General features: G+C 48.8%; 1 protein-coding gene across 2 annotated transcripts in view; it reads right to left on the bottom strand.

The window, feature by feature from the left end:
• UBE2L3 (ubiquitin conjugating enzyme E2 L3) overlaps window positions 1-13,709 on the bottom strand; it is a 60,194-nt gene extending 46,485 nt beyond the window's left edge. The window contains exon 1 of one of the 2 annotated variants that reach the window (XM_032875973.1): window positions 13,630-13,709. In XM_032875973.1, the coding sequence (XP_032731864.1) occupies window positions 13,630-13,656 (27 nt within the window). In that variant the 5' untranslated portion in view covers window positions 13,657-13,709. The remainder of the gene's footprint in view (window positions 1-13,629) is intronic. The other variant, XM_032875974.1, reaches the window with a different exon arrangement.
• Window positions 13,710-19,589: the final 5,880 nt, after the last annotated feature.

Genomic DNA, 19,589 nt, shown 5'->3' with positions numbered 1-19,589 from the left:
CTTCCGCTCTTCCCTCAGCTCTCTGCCCCTCTACCTTGCTTGTGTGCGTGCATGCCTCTCTCAAATAAGTAAGTTTTTTAAAATATTTATAATATTTATTTATTTGACAGCGCGCGTGTGCATGCAACACAGCAAGCATGTGCAGGACACAAACAGGAGCGACAGAGGGAGAAGCAGGCTCTCCGCCGAGCAGGGAGCCCAATGCAGGGCTCGATCCCAGGCATGACCTGAGCCAAATGCAGATGCTTAACTGACTGAGCCACCCAGGTGCCCAAATAAATAATCTTAAAAAAATAAGTTTGTCATGTGAAAGAAAGAAAGGAAAAGAAAAGAAAGAAAGGAAAAGAAAGAAGGAAGGAATATATTTATAGTTGTTGGCACAAAGCTTTTCCAGAAATGAACTGATCAACTTATCTCAATAAAAGAAAGAAAATGAAAGGGAAAAGAAAAGGAAAAAGAAGCATAAGGCAGAGGAGTTGCTAAGAATACATCTGGGGCACCTGGGTGGCTCAGTGGGTTAAAGCCTCTGCCTTCGGCTCAGGTCAGGATCCCAGGGTCCTGGGATCGAGCCCCACGTCAGGCTTTCTGCTCAGTGGGAAGCCTGCTTCCTCCTCTCTCTCTCTGCCTACTTGTGATCCATCTGTCAAATAAATAAAAATCTTTAAAAAAAATAAAATAAAAAGAATACATCACCACCGCACTCCCCTTTGTAAGCCGACAGCTTAGTGTCGCCATCCCCTTCAAAATCCCAACAAAAAACAGAAATGTGGGGACGCCTGGGTGGCTCAGTGGGTTAAGCGTCTGCCTTCGGCTCGGGTCATGATCCCAGGGTCCTGGGATCCAGCCCCACATCGGGCTCTCTGCTCAGCAGGGAGCCTGCTTCCCCCCTCTCTCTGCCTGCTGCTCTGCCTACTTGTGATCTCTGTCAAATAAATCAATAAAATCTTTAAAAAACAACAACAACAACAACAAACAAAAATGTGTTGGGGCGCCTGGGTGGCTCAGTGGGTTAAAATCTCTGCCTTCGGCTCAGGTCATGATCCCAGGGTCCTGGGATCGAGCCCCACATCAGGCTCTCTGTTCAGTGGGGAACCTGCTTTCTCCTCTCTCTCTCTCTGCCTGCCTCTCTGCCTACTTGTGATCTCTGTCAATAAATAAAATCTTTTAAAAAAATGTGAAAAACAGAATGGTAAAATACCATAGAGAAAGGGAGAGATGCTAGGGAAGAGGTGGTCTTCTAGGAAAGCAAGGCGTTTCTGGAGGTAATCTCCAAAAACGAAGATGCTCCGGAAGGTGTGTGCCTTCCAAGTAGGAGATCCACACCCAAAGCAGCCATGTGAAAGGCCAGAGGAAGACCGTGACAGAGAAGCCTGAGCGGCAGTTGGTTATAACACTCAGCAGTATTTACAATGAACAGCACATAGAATAGGGACTGGAAGCTCACAACACCCCTTGGAGGCAGGCAGGTCAGGCATATTAGCTTCATCTTACAGCTCATAAAGCTGATGTTCAGAGATGCCCAAGTCACAGGCCTTTTACAGGGTAAGGCCAGGACTGGAGACCGAGTAGAATCTCTCAGCCACACAAAGCAGTGGGTGAGGGTGGCCAAGCCTTCACTGCAAACAGGCAGCACAGGGGCTCCTATTTCCTAAGCAGGATCCTGGGAGGGCTCGCCTGCTCTGGAATAGCACTCGCCCAGAGTTACAATGACAAAGGCATGAACAGATACAGCTTAGAGACAGATACTGCCCTAACCCTTCACAGCTGGCCCTTAAGTGTTTATGCTGTGCAAGGAATGTTTCTAGGCTCCTCTTGTCCAGGCAAAATGAAACCGGGCGGGAGCTGGACGTCTAAGGGAAAGTTACACAAACCTGCCTTAAATCTAAGTAAAGCATCACTCTCAAGTACCAGCTCCACAATTGGTAGGACATTAATAATTTGGGAAAAAAAAAAAAAAAAACTTCCTGCTTTTTTGTGTCATGGGAGCCAAATAACTAATTTTGACAGAAATGTGCTTTCCAAGCTTGCACAAAGCAACCAGTGGCAATGACACTAAATCATGATGTTAATATTAAGTTCAAAATACTTTACATCTAAACATAAGGTTTCAAAACCCCTCAAATATGATTCTCTTACTTCAACAAATACTCAGCAAAGGAGGCGGAACCCACAGCAACACATCAACCCTTGCAAGGGTCAGCAGTATACCATCTTACACTTAGTTATTACGACAACTAACGCTCTCAACTCCTATCATAACTCTACAAAGTAGTCATGAAACTACATGAAATGAAACTACAAAGTGGTTTCATTACCCCATTGCAGAATCAGCACACTGAGGCTCAAGGTGATGACAGAAACGAGTCCGTGGTAGAAGTGAAGATCAGAACTCGCGTCCCTGTCATTCAACCACAGCACAGTGCTCCAGAGTGGTGGGCCACTGTCAAGAGGTCATTCTAAGAGGACATTCTGAAAAGAACATTCAGAACAGGCTTATAGGAACGCACTGCCCACACACCTCCAGGTGAGCGTGGCTGGGGCCCCAGCTGAGTGAGTGGGCTCTGATGCCAGCTCCACACACAGTCCACTTCTGGATGTAGGCCATGCCCCCAGAATAGGTTTCTGTCCCCATCTGGACATGGTTGTACCTGGCATTCTTGACCTACGCCACACACTCCAAAGTCCAGAGCCCCAACACGAGTGACTGGAATGGGAATCCTGTGTGTAAAATACCTGGCAGGTCTCCTTCTGTAAGGTTAGCTTTCCTGTGCTGAGTTTTCTTAACAAGAGGTACACTGGTATGAAGCAGATATTTTACAAACCACGTCAGAAGGGACTCAGAGGCTGTTCAACTTCTGACTTGTACCCACGCTCCAATTCTGTGACAGAGTCAGGAAGCATCCCCTCTCAGAAAAACAGAGCACCACCATGAGCACTGGATTTGACATTACCGACTGCTTTGCTGGCAAATGTGCCTGCGGGGCCACGGGCTGTCAAAATAGTATTTCACTCCTCTGCTGAACTGTGCTGGTAAAGAAGTAGAAACAAAATCTGACAAGATCATGAAGTACAGAAAACAATCATCAACACTGACCCAAAAATGTTAAAAACTGAACAAAACCGGGACGCCCAGGTGGCTCAGTTGGTTAAGCATCTGTCTTCGGCTCAGGTCATGATCCCAAAGTCCTGGGATCCAGCCCCACTTCAGGCTCCCTGCTCAGTGGGGAGGCTGCTTCTCCCTCTCCCTCTGCCTGCCGCTCCCCCTGCCTGTGACCTCTCTGTCAAGTGGATAAACAAAACCTTAAAAACAAACAAACAAAAAAAAAAACTGAACAAACCCAAACCACCACCTAACCTGAAATTCTCCTCCTATCCACCATGTCCCTCCTTCCTTAAAAACCAAAAGCAGGGGTGCCTGGGTGGCTCAGTGGGTTAAGCCTCTGCCTTCGGCTCGGGTCATGATCTCAGGGTCCTGGGATCGAGCCCTGCATTGGACACTCTGCTCAGTGGGGAGCCTGCTTCCCTCCTCTCTCTCTGCCTGCTCCTCTGCCTACTTGTGATCTCTCTCTCTGTCAAATAAATAAATAAAGTCTTAAAAAACAAAAAAATAAAGCAGGGGCGTCTGGATGGCTCAGTTGCTGGGCGTCTGTATTCAGCTTGGGTCGTGATCCTGGGGTGCTGGGATTGAGCCCTGCATCAGGCTCCCTGCTCAGCGGGAAGCCTGCTTCTCCCTCTCCCACCACCCCTGCTTGTGTTGTCCCCTCTCTTGCTGTCTCTTCCTCTGTCAAATAAATAAGTAAATAAAATCTTTAAAAAAAAAAAAAAAAAGCTGCTATGGGAAGACCCTGAGAGCAGGGAGGCCTGGGCAGTGAGTGTGCCAGGCTCCACTGTGAGCCTGTGAGTGGTGCCCCCCAAGCCTCCTGTCAAGGGGCCCTCTTGAAGCTCTGGAATTCTAAACAGACTGCACAAAGGGCCAGGAGGAAAAACAGAACAGCCACCAGAAAGAAGCAACCTTCCTTAACTTTCTGCTTCAGGGCTGAAACAGAAGACAAAAAGCAACAGGATTATTTCTGGGACTGCAACTACTTATTTAGAGTTTCCTTCAGGGCAGCTCAGTCGGTTGAGCTTCCATCTCTTGATTTCAGCTCAGGTCACGATCTCAGGTTTGTGGGATCGGCCCCGTGTCAGATTCTCTCCCTTTCTCTCCCCCTCCTTGCACATATGTTTGCCGTCTCTTACTCTCTTAAATAAATAAATAAAACTTCTTCAAAAATAAAAAAAGAGAGAGAGAGAGGGGCACCTGGGTGGCTCAGTCGTTAAGCGTCTGCCTTCAGCTTGGGTCTTGATCCCGGAGTCCTGGGATCAAGCCCCACGTCCGGCTCCCTGCTCAGTGGGAGGCCTGCTTCTTCCTCTCCCACTCCCCCTGCTTGTGTTCCCTCTCTCGCTGTGTCTCTCTCTGTTAAATAAATAAATAAGATCTTTAAAAAAGAGAGAGAGAGAGTTCCCTTCAAATTCCCACCCCGTACTCTCAGCTCAGCACCGTTCAGCGCCTTGAACTGCACCTCGGTTCCTCTTTGGACACAGTGACAGTTATTGCACTGAACATAATACATGCAGGACAGAAAGAAATAATACAAGGGTGAGATCCTGAGATAGTGGGAAGACTAATTTTGAATTCAAGAGCTTTTCAATTTTGCTGGAAAAAGTATGTATTTTTGAACAAAGATGCACAGGTTCACACAGCCATCTCAAGAAACCTCTTGCTGGGGTGCCTGGGTGGCTCAGTGGGTTAAGCCTCTGCCTTCGGCTCAGGTCATGATCTCAGGGTCCTGGGATTGAGCCCCACATCGGGCTCTCTGCTCAGCAAGGACCCTGCTTCCCCCTCTGCCTGTCACTCTGCCTACTTGTGATCTCTCTCTCTGTGTCAAATAAATAAATAAAATCTTAAAAAGAAAAGAAAAGAAACCTCTTGCTAACCCTAAGGAACAGGTTACTTCAAGAGGCAGGAGAGAGGGGAGGGTAAGAGAATGGGCTCTGCCTCTGGTGAGGTCGTGTCCTGGCATGCCACCCCTACCTGGCTCAGCCCACCTTTTCAGCACTGAGCCCTCTCCTCCTGCCAGGGTGCTCTCCTCACTGTCCTGGGATGTGTCTTGCTGACTCTCAATAATAATAATCTACACATATCTCACACTTAGGATATGCTAAGCATGCTCCAGAACATGTGATATATACTAATTTAGTTCATTTTCACACACAGGTGAAGTAAACTAACACACAGAGATTAAGTAACTTGCCCAAGTTCCTCCACTAAGATGTGGCAGGCCTAGGATATGCAACCTCCAGAAGCTCTTTAAAAAAAAAAAAAAAAAAGGCGCCTGGGTGACTCAGTGGGTTAAGCCGCTGCCCTCGGCTCAGGTCATGATCTCAGGGTCCTGGGATCGAGCCCCGCATTGGGCTCTCTGCTCGGCAAGGAGCCTGCTTCCTCCTCTCTCTCTGCCTGCCTCTCTGTCTGCTTGTGATCTCTCTCTCTCTGTCAAATAAATAAAATCTTAAAAAAATATATATATTTTGGGGCGCCTGGGTGGCTCAGTGGGTTAAAGCCTCTGCCTTCGGCTCAGGTCATGATCCCAGGGTCCTGGGATCAAGCCCCGCATCGGGCTCTCTGCTCGCTGGGGAGCCTGCTTCCTCCTTGTGATCTCTGTCAAATAAAACTTGTGATCTCTGTCAAATAAAAAAAAAATTAAAATCTTTAAAAAAATTTTTTTGACTTATTTATTTGGCAGAGAGAGCAGGAGAACACAATCAGGGGGAACAGGAAGCAAGGGAGAGAGAGAAGCAGGCTCCCCACTGAGCAGAGAGCCCAATGCAGGACTCAATTCCAAGACCCTGGGATCATGACCTGAGCGAAAGGCAGGCACCTAACCAACTTAGCCCCCCAGGCACCCCTCCAGAAGCTCTTAACCAGTACACTATATTCTTCCTCTCGATAGCTTTGCCCTGAATGAAAGACCCTTTCCTCCCCCATTTTTTACTGAGGTGAGGGTTAGGTTTATCTAACGGGACAAGGCTGGCTAGAGGAAACCTGGAGGCAAAAGCTCTCACACGTGAGCAGCCTGCTGCTTCTCCTGGATCCTGAAGCTGAGGATACATCTGACTCCCTCAAGTGAAAGGCCCGGAACCTCTTAGCCACCTGTCCCTAAACTCATCAGCATTGTCCTCCATGACGTCCCTTCATGGAAAAACGAGTCTTCCAGTGGCTGGGCGGAAAACTTAGTCCTGCCAGGGCAGAGTGAAGGCTCATAGTTTTGGAGGGCCAGGTGCACTGGATATACCAATCTAGGGTAAAACTAGGCCACTTACCCACTGCTTCTGGAAAATTCCTCAGGGCTGGCCTAACTAAAACCTAAGAAAGGGACAGCACAAGGTCAGAAGCAAGCAGCCATACTGGGAGGTAGGTGAACCGTCACCAGGGTTTCCCAGGACCCTATGAGAGTCATAGCCATTGCCTGCATCCACTCTGAGGGATGAAACCTACTTAACCTCACTGGCTGCCAGGCCCCTCCCCTCAACCCTCAACAATCCAAACCTTTACTTATTCTTGAAAGGTCAGACCAAGTTCCACCTTCTTCTCAATGTCAGATCTTTCCCTCCCCTGTACTCCATTATTCGGCTGGCATACATCCAGCATACAGTGGACAGACCAGGATTTCTCTGTTCTAGATGCATGCCATTTTTCCTCCCTCACAGAGCTCCTCGAATGCAGAGCCAAGAGGAGGGGCCCTGTGAGCTGAGTCTTAAAGGACAAGAAATTACCTGATGTGGAGAAGAGGCAGGGATGCCCATTAAGAGACCCAAAGGGACAAAGCATGTTTAGGGGACCCCACGGGTAAGTGGGGGAAAGAGACTGTCGAGACCAGAGCTTGAAGGAACATGCTAAGAAATGTGGGGTTTAATTTTTTTATTTTTATTTTTAAAGATTTTAATTTATTTATTTGACAGATCACAAGTAGGCAGAGAGGCAGGCAGAGAGAGAGGAGGAAGCAGGCTCCCCACTGAGCAGAGAGCCTGATTCAGAGCTCGAGCCCAGGACCCTGGGATCATGACCTGAGCCGAAGGCAGAGGCTTTAACCCACTGAGCCACCCAGGTGCCCCTTTTTTATATTTTTTATTTTTATTTTTTTTAAAGATTTTATTTATTTATTTGAGAGAGAGACAGTGAGAGAGAGCATGAGCAAGGAGAAAGTCAGAGGGAGAAGCAGACTCCCCATGGAGCTGGGAGCCTGATGCGGGACTCGATCCGGGGACTCTGGGATCATGACCTGAGCCGAAGGCAGTCGTCCAACCAACTAAGCCACCCAGGCGTCCCTAAAAAGATTTTATTTATTTGAGAGAGAGAGAATGAGTTAGAAAGACCATGAGAAGGGGTAGAGTCAGAGAGAGCAGACTCCCACTGAGCAGGGAGCCCAATGCGGGACTCGATCCCGGGATTCCAGGATCATGACCTGAGCCAAAGGCAGTCACCCAACCAACTGAGCCACCCAGGCACCCCGAAATGCGGGTTTTGGTTCCAATCTCTGAAAGCAGGGCCTGAGCCCTGAGTACATAGACTTCTCCTTGATGAACTGCTGGTTAGGAATCATGTGGGGCTCACAATGGACTGGTGAGGAATAAGAGGAAGCCACAAAGGAATCAGATGCAGGTGTCCTACCACAATGGATGGCCTCAACTAAGGGAGCAGTAGTGCGTATGGAGAAAAGACACACAGAGACCAAAGATAAAGGCCTAGTTCAGCAGAATCTGGCAAGTGGCTAGATGAGGGAAGAGGGGGTGAGGTGGGCTCCCCCAGGTTCTTCCGTGGGTGACTGAGTAGACAAGGTGCTCATTAACTAAGGAAGGCAAGACAGGAGAAGCATGGTGCATGGGATGAGCCTGGACAACTAGAGGTCTATGTGCCATTCAAAGGGAAAACTCTCAAGGCGGTTAGATACAAACTATGGGCTCAGGAAAGGCATCTTGGGGTTCTCTAAGTTTAATCCCTTAGTGTTACAGCAAAGAAAATAGAAATATCTCTTGAACATTTAGTGGTACTCTTCAATGGAATATGACCAGCTGACTTGGTACAATACAATGCTAATTTGACAAACTCTCGTTAGAGTTATAACAAAATCAAAATAGGTCCAAGTACCCTGAGACAAGTGTTTTTGTTCAGTGCGGATCTTGAAAAAAAATCGCAAATGTTGCAACAACTAAGTAAACTCTCTTTCCCAAGGCCTGTCCCAATTTTCTTTTAATGGAGAAACATGTACAATGAGGGTCATTAAGGGAAGCTGAAATCGTCCCAACTTACTGGGATTTTACACTTACGACAAAAAAAAAACAAAAAACAACAACAAAAAAAACAATGATTTTCTGAATTCCCCAAAACCCAGTGGATTCAGGACATTTATATTAGCAGAGCATCATCTGGAAAACTCTCATCTTCTGACACACACAACACACCTACCAGACATGCTCACTGCTCTGTCGTGTTAATTACCCAACTTCAGAGAACATAAACTTGTATTCAAAACCAAACCAGTTTATTGCCTATGAATTCCAAGGAAAGAACTGTTAGTGACTCCTCCTACTTATTCATGTGTAATTATAGATTGAGAGAAAGTACACCAATACAGAGTTTTGATTGAACATTTTTTTTTCAAGATTTATTTGAGGGAGAGAAAGAGCAAGCACGTGCACATGAAAATGAGTGGGGGGAGGGGCAGAGGGAGAGAACCCCAAGCGAACTCCCTGCTAAGCATGATGCCACCACAGAGGGATGATCCCATGACCTATGAGATCATGACCTGAGCCAAAATCACTAATCAGATGCCAAAAGAGCAACCCACGCCCCTGATTGAACATTATTGAAAATGCATTAAAAGGCTGCCACAAATCTCAATTCCTTATCTCAACAGTTACACCATAATAACGAATAAAATATCAGCCCGCCCTTTTTAAATCCACAGAAAAGCCCTTGTGGGGAGATACTCAGCTGGAGGGCCCTTAGGGGAGATGTGTGCAGTTCAGAGGCTGAAAAGAAATGATCAGACTGCATCCATTTCCTCAACCACACCTACAGGTTTCACTTTTGTAGCTATTTCCCTTCCTGATAGAAACAATGGTTACATTCGCATTGTTGCCATCAATGCTGAATTTGCTGCTTGCAAATTAAAAAGTATTTAATGTTTTATTAACATTGTAATTCCTAAAAAGTGTTCTGAAAAAGGCTTATCCTTTTGACAAGTGGGGGTTTTTTTGTTTTTTTTTGTTTTGTTTTGTTTTGTTTTTTAATTTATTTGACAGACAGAGATCACAAGTAGGCAGAGAGAGAGAGGAGGAGGAAGCAGGCTCCCTGCAGAGCAGAGAGCCCGATTTGGGGCTCAAATCCCAGGACACTGGGATCATGACCTGAGCCAAAGGCAGAGGCTTTAACCCACTGAGCCACCCAGGTGCCCCTGGTTTTTTTTGTTTGTTTGTTTTAAGATTTTGCTTATTTATTTATTTGATAGAGAGAGAGTACACACAGGGGGAGCAGCAGAGGGAGAGGGAGAAGCAGGCTCCCCGCCAAGCAGGGAGCCCAATACCGGACCCGATCCCAGGATCCTGGGATCATGAGCTGAGCCAAAGGCATGCTTAACCATCTGAGCCGCCCAGATGCCCTTATTTTTTTTTCCTGAAGATTTTGGTGTTTTTTTTTTTTTTTTTAAGATTTTACTTATTTATTTGACAGAAATCACAAGTAGGCAGAGAGGCAGGCAGAGAGAGAGAAAGAGGGAAGCAGGCTCCCTGCCGAGCAGACAGCCCGATGCGGGACTCTATCCCAGGACCCTGAGATCATGACCTGAGCTGAAGGCAGAGGCTTTAACCCACTGAGCCACCCAGGCACCCTGTTTATTTATTTTTGAGAGAGAGAGTGGGGAAGGGACAGAGGGAGCAGCAGACTCCCGGGTGAGCGAGGAGCCAGACATGAGACTCCCAGGACCCTGGGACCACAAGAGCGAAAGACAGACGCCTAACCAACTAAGTAAACAACCCGGGCACCCAGCAAATGATTTTTAAATTAAAGACTTGAGGGACACCTGGGTGGCTCAGTGGGTTAAGCCGCTGCCTTCGGCTCAGGTCATGATCTCAGGGTCCTGGGATCAAGTCCCACATCGGGCTCTCTGCTCAGCAGGGAGCCTGCTTCCCTCTCTCTCTCTCCCTCTGCCTGCCTCTCTGTCTACTTGTGATCTGTCAAATAAATAAATAAAAATCTTTAAAAAAAATAATAATAAATTAAAGACTTGATCATACTCACCTTGCCTAAAATAACTTCTCAGCCCAATATATGCAAATCAGTCTACTTTTAATAATGTATCTTACACTATATGCAGACAGTCCATTGTTACAAAGAAATCTTTGTGAGTGTCCTGGATAATAGTTTTTGAAGAAATCTAAAGTTCTTTAAGATGTAATTCATTTGATTTTTTTTAATTTATTTATTTGACAGACAGAGATCACAAGTAGGCAGAGGCAGGCAGAGAGAGAGGAGGAAGCAGGCTCCCTGCTGAGCAGAGAGCCCGATGCGAGGCTCGATCCCAGAACCCTGGGATCATGACCCGAGCGGAAGGTCAGAGGCTTTAACCCACTGAGCCACCCAGGTGCCCCTCATTTGATTTTTCAACATGTTTTTTTCATCATCGAAAACGCCTATTTTATTTCCAAGTATTGATCGACATGCTACAATAATTTGTTTTTGTTTTTTTTTTTAAACTAAACATCTTAAACTCTGACTCTCAGAGCCAAAGACCTGCATCATGTAACCAGCATTCCTCTACTGAATTGGAAGAATTTCCGTCCACAACTCAAGAAACTACATAGTCTTCCAGGTACCCTTGGAGTAAGAAAAAGGCATGGATCTTGGGATTTGAAAAGTAGGGAGATTTAACATCTTACCTCTTCCCACCCAGGTCAGCTAGCTACTCCACCTTAGGTAACACTCAACCTATCAAAGCCTCACAATTCTCTCATTTGTAAAATAAAGACAACAATATGCTAATTCTAAGTGTTATTGAAAAGAATTAATGTAAATGACCTAGCACTTAAAAGCACTCAGTTAGGAGCGCCTGGGTGGCTCAGTGGGTTAAAGCCTCTGCCTTCCGCTCAGGTCATGATCCCAGAGTCCTGGGATCGAGCCCCGATCGGGCTCTCTGCTCCTCGGAGAGCCTGCTTCCTCTTTTCTCTCTCTGCCTGCCTCTCTGCCTACTTGTGATCTCTGTCAAATAAATAAAACCTTTTTTAAAAAAAGAAAAAAAAAAGCACTCAGTTACCGTTACACATTTTCTCTAAGCTCCAATTTTTTGGAAATACAAAAATAATTTAAAAACCAGTTAACTCCCCTCTCAGAACCCTGGAGCCTGGGAACCCCAACTAGGTCAACTGGGGTAGACTAGGGGATACCCTGCAAGGATGAATTAGGTCAAGATTCCTGTCCTTGAAGAACTCAAAACCCAGTAGGAAACGCAAGTCTAACACAAATCTGATTGGGACAAAATCTTAAAGAGAAACATAAAGAAAGTGCTGTGGTCACAAAAAGGAGGAACAACTTATTCTGAAGGGGGATGGGGGCAAAGGCCTGACAAAGTAGCTGGCATTGGAATTGAACCTAGGATTTCCCTGGAAAAGAGAAGCAAGTGGAAGGCAGCATTTCTCGAAGACCAAACAGCAAGTGCAAAGGAACACCACATAGCAACTGACTGAGGAAGAGCAGGGGGCTCTGGAGTCAGAGGTGAGATTACAGCTCACCCTCCCAAACTAGAAAAACTGAGGCAACACAAGGAATCTCTCAGCATTCCATTTTACCACCTACAAAATGGGAATGTTTACTTTTCAAGGATGATTAAACATGATTAGGACTGCGAAGTACAGGGCTGCACAAAGTAACAGCTTAAAAAAAAAAAAAAGTATCTACTATGATTTGCAAGGGTAGTGGGAAAGAAAGGGCCTGGAGGGGAGGCTAAACAGATTTCTGCCAGCCTAAGGAGGGTCTTCCGTGACAAATAAGAAGTTAGGATTAACTGCTGAGGACCATAAGATCACAAAGGTTTCAATAGGAGCGAAAGGATTAAATATTTGCTTTAGAAAAAGAACTCTGGTGTCCAAGAAGTGGAGTCAGAGAAGAAGAGTATGGACTTGGAAAGGCATCTGAGAGATGAAGGTATGGATTCTGGTAATTGCATTAAGATCAGGAAGGAAAGCACACTCCAGAACTCCCTCTAAAGTAAAATCCACAAGTCTTAATGGGTGACTGCAGTAGGGTAGGGAACTAAGTGAGTAACAGTCCTCTCATCTGGATGACTGGTGGGTGAATGGTGGTGTCACCGACAGAAAAAAGATGAGGAGAAGTCTGGAATCTGCTGACTCTTCTTTAGTGCCCACTTCCGATCCACTTTTACGAAGTTAAATGTCGTCCCCAGCCCTTAGTGAACAAAAGAAAGGAAACGTTCCCAGGGAGGGAGGGCCCAAAGGCTGTGACTCCAAGTTCAATGTCTAGTTCCACCGAGCACTGCTCTACCCAAGAGGAACCCCAGCTTTTTATCTCCTCTCAGGAAATCAGCTCCTAGGTCTTTTTATTTCCGGCCCCGTGCAACCCAGCAGCACTATCCGGGCGCGGACTCACAAGTCTTGGCGAGGTCGGCTCCGGAGGACGCCGGCAAACATACTCGGGAGAGAACTAAGCCAGTTTAGCATCTGTATTCCTCACCAAAGGAGAGCCACTTAGCAAAAAGGCACCCCGCTGCATGCAATATACAAAGTACCAAGTTATTTTTATAAACTTTGGCCGGTTTGGGTTCAAACGACTAAAGCCAACCCCCAACCCACCCCCCAAAATGGCACTTTTGCTTCGGCAGGGAAAGAAGGTCCTGATGATTTTAAGTGGTAGGTTGAAAAGGAGACGGGGAAAGAGAACAGCGCCGCGAATGCGGCAGACCCCACGCCTTCCTGGAGTTGGAACTTGCCGGCTGTGTGACTCTGCAGACACAAGGCGACAGTTTGCTAGGACCCAGAGCAATTTCAAACGACCCACCAACAAACTGACCTAACTTTTGTCGCCTGGCCTCCTCCTTCCTTCCCCAGCCCGAGCCTCCCAACCTCCCAGCCTCCGGAGCTCTAAACCCGGCGCGCTGCGGCCCAGGGCGGGGCGGCTCCGCGGCGCGGGCTCCGGGTCGGAGCTCCGGCGCTCGGGCCTTCCCCGCGGGCGCCCGGTTTGGGACCTCCCGGCGGGGTCCCCACATCAACGCCGCCCCCGGTGCGGGAGGCGGCCACCGCGAGAAGAGCCTGGCCGGGCTCCGGGCAGAGGGCGACGTGAACGCCCCGGACCGGGCGGAGGGGCCAGCGGCAGCTCCCACCGCGGCCTGGCGCTCCCGCCCAGGCTGCGGCCTAGGCGGCCCCGTTACCTCCCTCTGCCCGTTTGCGGTCAGAGGGGCGGTGAGGCCACACAGGGACGGGAGACCGAGCGGCGACGCCCCGAGGAGTCCCGCCCGCCGCGGGGACCCCCGGCCCGGGACGCCGCCCCCCCCCACCCGGCCGGCGCCGGAGAATGGCTTTTACCTTCATCAGCCTTCTGCTGGCCGCCATCTTGGATCTGGTGCTGCTGCTTTCCCAGAATGCATCGCGGCCCGCCGGGCGGCTGGAGCCCCCGCACTTCCTGGAGCGGGGGAGGGGCAGGCGGGGCGCTCCCCCCGCCCCCACGTATGAAGTGCCTACTGTGTGCCATGACGATGCTGGGCGAACACAGATGAATGGAACCGGCAGACACCTTGCCTTTACTGAACGTCCCATCCGGAGGTGATTACAAGGTGTTTGGCACATAGTAGGTGCACAATAATTATTGGTTGCATAAGATCATTGAATAACCAAGATTATTTCACACTGATAAGTGCCATGAAGAAAAGGAAACTGAGGGGCTCCTGGGTGACTCAGTCAGTTAAGCGTCTGCCTTCAGCTTACTTCATGATCCCAGGGTTCTGGAATCCAGTTGCACGATAGAGCACCATGCTCAGCAGGGAGCCTGCTTCTCCCTCTCCCTCTACTCTCCCCCTGCTTATTCTCTTTCTGTGTGTGTCAAATAAATAAAATCAAAAAAATTAAAGAAACCTGGGTGATGGGAAAGTGATTATGGGGGCCTACTTTTTTTTTTTTTTTAAGATTTTATTGATTTATTTGAGAGAGCACGAGAGGAGGGACGGTCAGAGGGAGAACCAGACTCCCTGCTGAGCAGGAAGCCCAATGCAGAACTCAATCCTGGAACTCCAGGTTCATGATTGAGCCACCCAGGCGCCCATGGGGGAAACTACTTTTCATTGGGAAGTCACGGAAGCCTCACTGAGGAAATAGTATAATAAGAGCCAACACTGGAACCTCAAATGCCAGCTCCCCCCTCCTGTGCTTTATTTTCCTTAATCTCTGAAACCATTCTGAGATGGCTACCATTGACAGCCCATCTCACAGGAAACAGAAGCATAGAGAAGGCCAATGATTTGCCCAAGTTCATGCAGTGAACTAGGAACAGAGACTGAGCTGCTGGCTTCAGGGCCAACCCTGGAACCTGAAGGATGGGATGGAACAGCTGAGAGACTGAGAGGAGGTTGTTTCAAGCAGGAGAAAAGACACTGGCAAAGGCCATGAGGCTGTCTGGATGGCCAGAATGGAGTAGGAAGTTAATAGGGAGCAAGGGAGGCAGACGACAGACTGGGGCAGCCTTAGAAGAACACGAGGGAAGGAGCACCTGGGTGGCTCAGATAGTTAAGCATCTGCCTTGGGCCCAGGTCATGATCTTAGGGTCCTGGGATCAAGCCCCGAATCAGGCTCTCTGCTCAGCAGGGAGGCTGCCTTCTCTTCTCTCTCTGACTGCCTCTCTGCCTACTTGTGATCTCTCTCTCTCTCAGCCAAATAAATAAAGTCTTTAAAAAAAGAAAACAAAACTTTTATTGTTCCCCATGGCAGGCCTGGCTTCTGGTCACACCAACCCCCTTCCACTCAGACAAACCATGTTCATTTGGACCTGGCCTTTGTGTGCCATTTCCCTGAGCCTTCCATTAAAAGTGCCCCCTTCCTTCTCTAATTCCAATCTTCCTCCTCCTCCTACACTCCAAAGACAGATGCTTTGGCTAGACCTTACCACATTCTTCTTTTTCTTCTCCCAGTCAGCACAGGGTCCTGGGGCTTGCCTTCTAGGCTCGGAGAGGGAGATACAAAGGTAGCACCTGCCCGCAAGCAGCTCGAAGCATCCTGGGGAGTCACCGAGGAGAATGCCAGAATGTGGCAATGGTTGGATGAGGTGTGGGAGCCCGGAGGAGAAGGCTGACAATGGCCAAAGGAGGGGCCAGGGATGGAAGGAGCTCCTTGGCAGACTGACTGTATGCCTGGCACTGGGTACTGCACATTTACACCCACCATCAAGTGCACTGGCACCACAGAGCAGTGCTAAGATGTTCCATTTCACAGGTGAGGAGACTGAGGCCCCGAGAGTGGTAGCTTGTCCTTCATCACCCAGCTAGGAAGAGAGGCTCCAGAAGTTAGACCCTGATCTGGTTCATGCTGGTGAGGCTCTGACTTGATCTCCTTCTGATGGCCCAAAACTTCATATCCTACATCTCTCCCTTTCCAAGACCAGTGCTCCTGCCACTCCACACTCCCTGCCTCTGTCCTTGCTGCTCCCTTTGCCTGGGATGCCTTTGTCATTCCCTCCCCACAACACCACTTAACCAGCTGGCAAATAGTAGTCCTTCCTCTCCTCCTCCTCCCCCAACCCACTCTCCTTCCCCCTCCCCCTCCTTCTTCATCATCTTCTTCCTCCTTCTCCTCCTTCTCCTCTTCCTCTTCTCCTTCCCCTTTCCTTTCCCCTACCCTCCTCCTCCCCCTCCCATTCCCCTTCCTCCCTCCTCCTCTTCTTCTTCTTCTCCTTCTCCTCCTTCTTCTACTTCTCCTCCTCCTCCTTCTTCTACTTCTCCTCCTCCTCCTTCTTCTACTTCTCCTCCTCCTCCTTCTTCTTCCTCCCCTCTTCTCTTTCTTTCTCTTCTTTTTTTAAAGTAGGCTCCATACCCAGCAGAGGGTCCAACATGGGACTTGAACTCACAACCCAGAGATCAAGACCTGAGCTGAGATCAAGAGTCCGACTGAGCCACCAAGGCATCCCAAGTGCTAACCATTCTTGAAGACTCAGCTTACCATGCTGGCTCACTTGGTTGACCTGACAGCCTGCTGTGTGCTGGGTTCCCATGAGTACAAATGCACAAGTGTTTTCTATTGACTCCCCCAGCAGCCCTTTGAGGGCAGAACTGTTATCAGCCCCATTTACAAAGGAAAAAACTGAGGCTCAAAGGGTCAATCAGCTTTTCAGCCGCTCAGCTGGTCAGAGCATCAAGCCCAAGTCTGCGCTTTGACTGTGAGGGGGAAGCCAAGGTCTGGGAGGCTCAACTCACCTAAAGGGCTCCTTCTTTCCCTTCTATCCTCCTTCCCAACCTCCCGCTTTCCTTCCATCCTCCCTTCACAAATCCCACTGGGGGTTCTCTGTGCTTAGCGAATGAGGAAATTCACATCCTTCCCTGCCGCCTTGCCCTGACTAGATTGGTACTCAACAAACAGTTGGTGAAGGACTGTCCCTTTGGGGTGCCTGGGTGGCTTAGTCAGTTGGGCTTTCGATTCTTGATTTTGGCTCAGGTCATGATCTCAGAGTCGTGAGATCGAACTTTGCATTGGGCTCTGTGCTCAGCAGAGAATTTGCTTAAGACTCGGTCTCTCTCTCTCCCTCTGCCCCTCCCACCACTCTCATGCTCTCTCTAAGATAAATGAATCAATCTTTTTTAAAAAAGATTTTATTTATTTATTTATTTATTTGTCAGAGAGAGAGAAAGAGAGAGAGCGCAAAGCAGGGAGAGTGGAAGGCAGAGGGAGAAGCAGGTTCCCCGCAGAGCAGGGAGCCCGATGTGGGACTCCATCCCAGAACCCTGGGATCATGACCTGAGCCAAAGGCAGACGCTTAACTGACTGAGCCACCCAGGCGTCCGTATCTTTCTTCTTCTTTTTTAAAAGATTTTATTTATTTATTTGACAGAGAGAGTGAGAGCGAGCACAAGTAGGGGGAGCAGCAGACAGAGAGAGGGAAAAGCAGGCTCCTTACTGAGCCACTCAGGTGTCCCAAATAAATCAATCTTAAAAAAAAAAAAAAAAAGGACTGTCCGTGACGTAGAGCAATAGCCAAGTGACTGACCAAAGGTATTCCCAATGGCTAAAGGGGTCTGTTCAGAAGCTTAAAACCCCTCCAGTGGGGGGGTGCCTGGGTGGCTCAGTCAGTTAAGCATTTGACTCTTGATTTTGGCTCAAGTCTTAATCTTAGTGTACTGGGATTGAGCCCCACATTGGGCTCCATGCTCAGCCGGGAGTCTGCTTCTCCCTCTCCCTCTCCCTCTGCCACACCGCACACTTGTGCTCTCTCTGTCTCTCTCTCAAATAAATAAAATCTTTTTTAAAAAAATCTTCCAGTGGGTTGGCTCTCTGGATGGAGTTTTTGCCTCTCCCTAAGGCCAGGCAAGAGCTCTAGGCACGTGTGACAGAGTTAAAATAGGGCTAGGCCAGGCTAGCAGGGGATGAGAACCAGATTGCCCAGGATCACATACCCCATGACCGCATGGTCCAAAGGTCACAGACTGGTGCTGGGGAGAGAGGCAGCATGGAGTATAATGCTGGTGATGTGGGGTGAACAAAGACGTAAGGGGCCCAGGTGCCTTCTCTCAGGGTCAGTGGAATTACTGAGTGTCAGGGCAATGTGTGTTTGCATGTAATAGACAGGAGGGTCTCTAACCAGAGGTTTCCAAACTTGTTTCTAGTGGCATACCTCTTTATTAAGCCAAAGTCTTCCTTAAAACCTAAATAATGACACTAAAAGGAGTGCCTGGGTGGCTCAGTTGGTTAAGTTTCTGCCTTCGGCTCAAGTCAGGAGTCCAGGGCCCTGGGATGAAGCCCCACCCATGTCGGGCTCCTTGCTCAGTGGGGAGCGTGCTTCTCCCTCTCCCTCTGCTTGCCTCTCTCTCTCTCTGTCAAATAAATGAAGGAACTCTTAAAAAAAAAAAAAGAATGACACTAACAGGTGTACATGCTCTGTTGAAGCTGGTAGAAGCAGTATTTCTCTTTAGCTCCAGGCATATTCTCCCATTCCCAAAAATCCTGCTACAATATTTCTCAGGAACCCTGAGGCCTTAAGGAACCCAGTTTTAAAGCCACCCACGTAATCTACCTCTTTCATATTATAGGCAAGAAAGTGAGACCCAGAGAATGCATCTACATGGTCTGTGCCCTCCCTGAGCTCAGAGTTGATGGGAGTGATGGGCAGGTCATTAACAATCATGGCACAACATGATGAGTGTGGGGGTGGCAGAAGTCTGGCATTGGGGAAGCCCTGGTTTGCTCATCCACTCAACCTACATTCCAGAATGCCTCTGACATGCCACAGGTGGTGCCAGCCCCAGTAGCTGCTGGATGGTGACTGTGGGGTTCCCAGAGACTCACCCCAAGGTCCTCTTCCTTGGTCCTCCTCCTCTGAGGGTTGCAGGTTCCTCTAGACACTGCAGCAGAAATCTAGGCTGCGGAGTTCCACCCACTGCCCAGAAGTGACAACCCAGCTCTGCCGCAGCTGCCCATGTCCCCTGGCAAGCCACCTGCTCCCACCAGGCCTCGGGCTCTCCTCTGTCCAACAGAGCTGCAGTGAGGATTCCATGAACATACTCTGCCTGTGGCTACCACATCCAGGGCCTTAGTTCAAGGCTAAGGCCATCCTTGCATCACTCCACCCCCTGCATCACTCCCGGAAAACATCTGGAGTCACAGTTCTCTGTGATCCTGGTACATAGCATTGCCTGAAGCCATCAATCTCCCATGGCACACCAGTGGTTTAGGGGAACGGGATCTGAAAAACATGAGTACGGCAGAGAAGGCAGAGCCCACAGAGCCACGTGCTGAAGAACACGACCTGTGCCATCTCTGAGCCTCTCTCTCACCACCTGGGAGATGGAGCCAAGGTCACCTGCCCACCTACTTGGGGGAAATGACTGTGTGAGAGGGACTGAAACATAGAGAAGCCACAGACACCATAGACAAAGAAAAGCAAAGGGGGACTCTAATGTGACCACAACATCAAGGTCTAGATTCGAAATAGCAGGGTATTGATGTGCTGGGACAGGAAGAATAGGGAGGAGCCAGACTTAAGTAGGGCTCCTAAGCTCCCCAGCCCCACAGGGGCCAGGCCTAGAGAGTCCTTGAGTGTGTGTATGTATGTGTGTTAGATACACATCTTTAGATCCTGCCAACATCTCTACTGAGGCCTGACCCTCACTCCAGTCTAAGGTGTCTGCCCAAGGCCCTGATAGGCAGCCCAGAGCCTGAGGCTTCAGCCCTTGACACCAGGTGGTACCTGAATGTGGGAGGTAGGCAGTCTGGGTGGCCTGGTTGGATAGTGCCCTTTGTGCCCTCCCTGCTTGCCTCTCTTTGGATCCCTATCCCTCCTTTCTGGGGAG

This window comes from Lontra canadensis, unplaced genomic scaffold (assembly GCF_010015895.1).
Source record: "Lontra canadensis isolate GAN:19392208 unplaced genomic scaffold, GSC_riverotter_1.0 scaffold57, whole genome shotgun sequence".
Classification (NCBI taxonomy): domain Eukaryota; kingdom Metazoa; phylum Chordata; class Mammalia; order Carnivora; family Mustelidae; genus Lontra; species Lontra canadensis.
The sequence above is the reverse complement of the archived record's forward strand: the minus strand, read 5'-3'. Positions and strand labels throughout refer to the sequence as shown.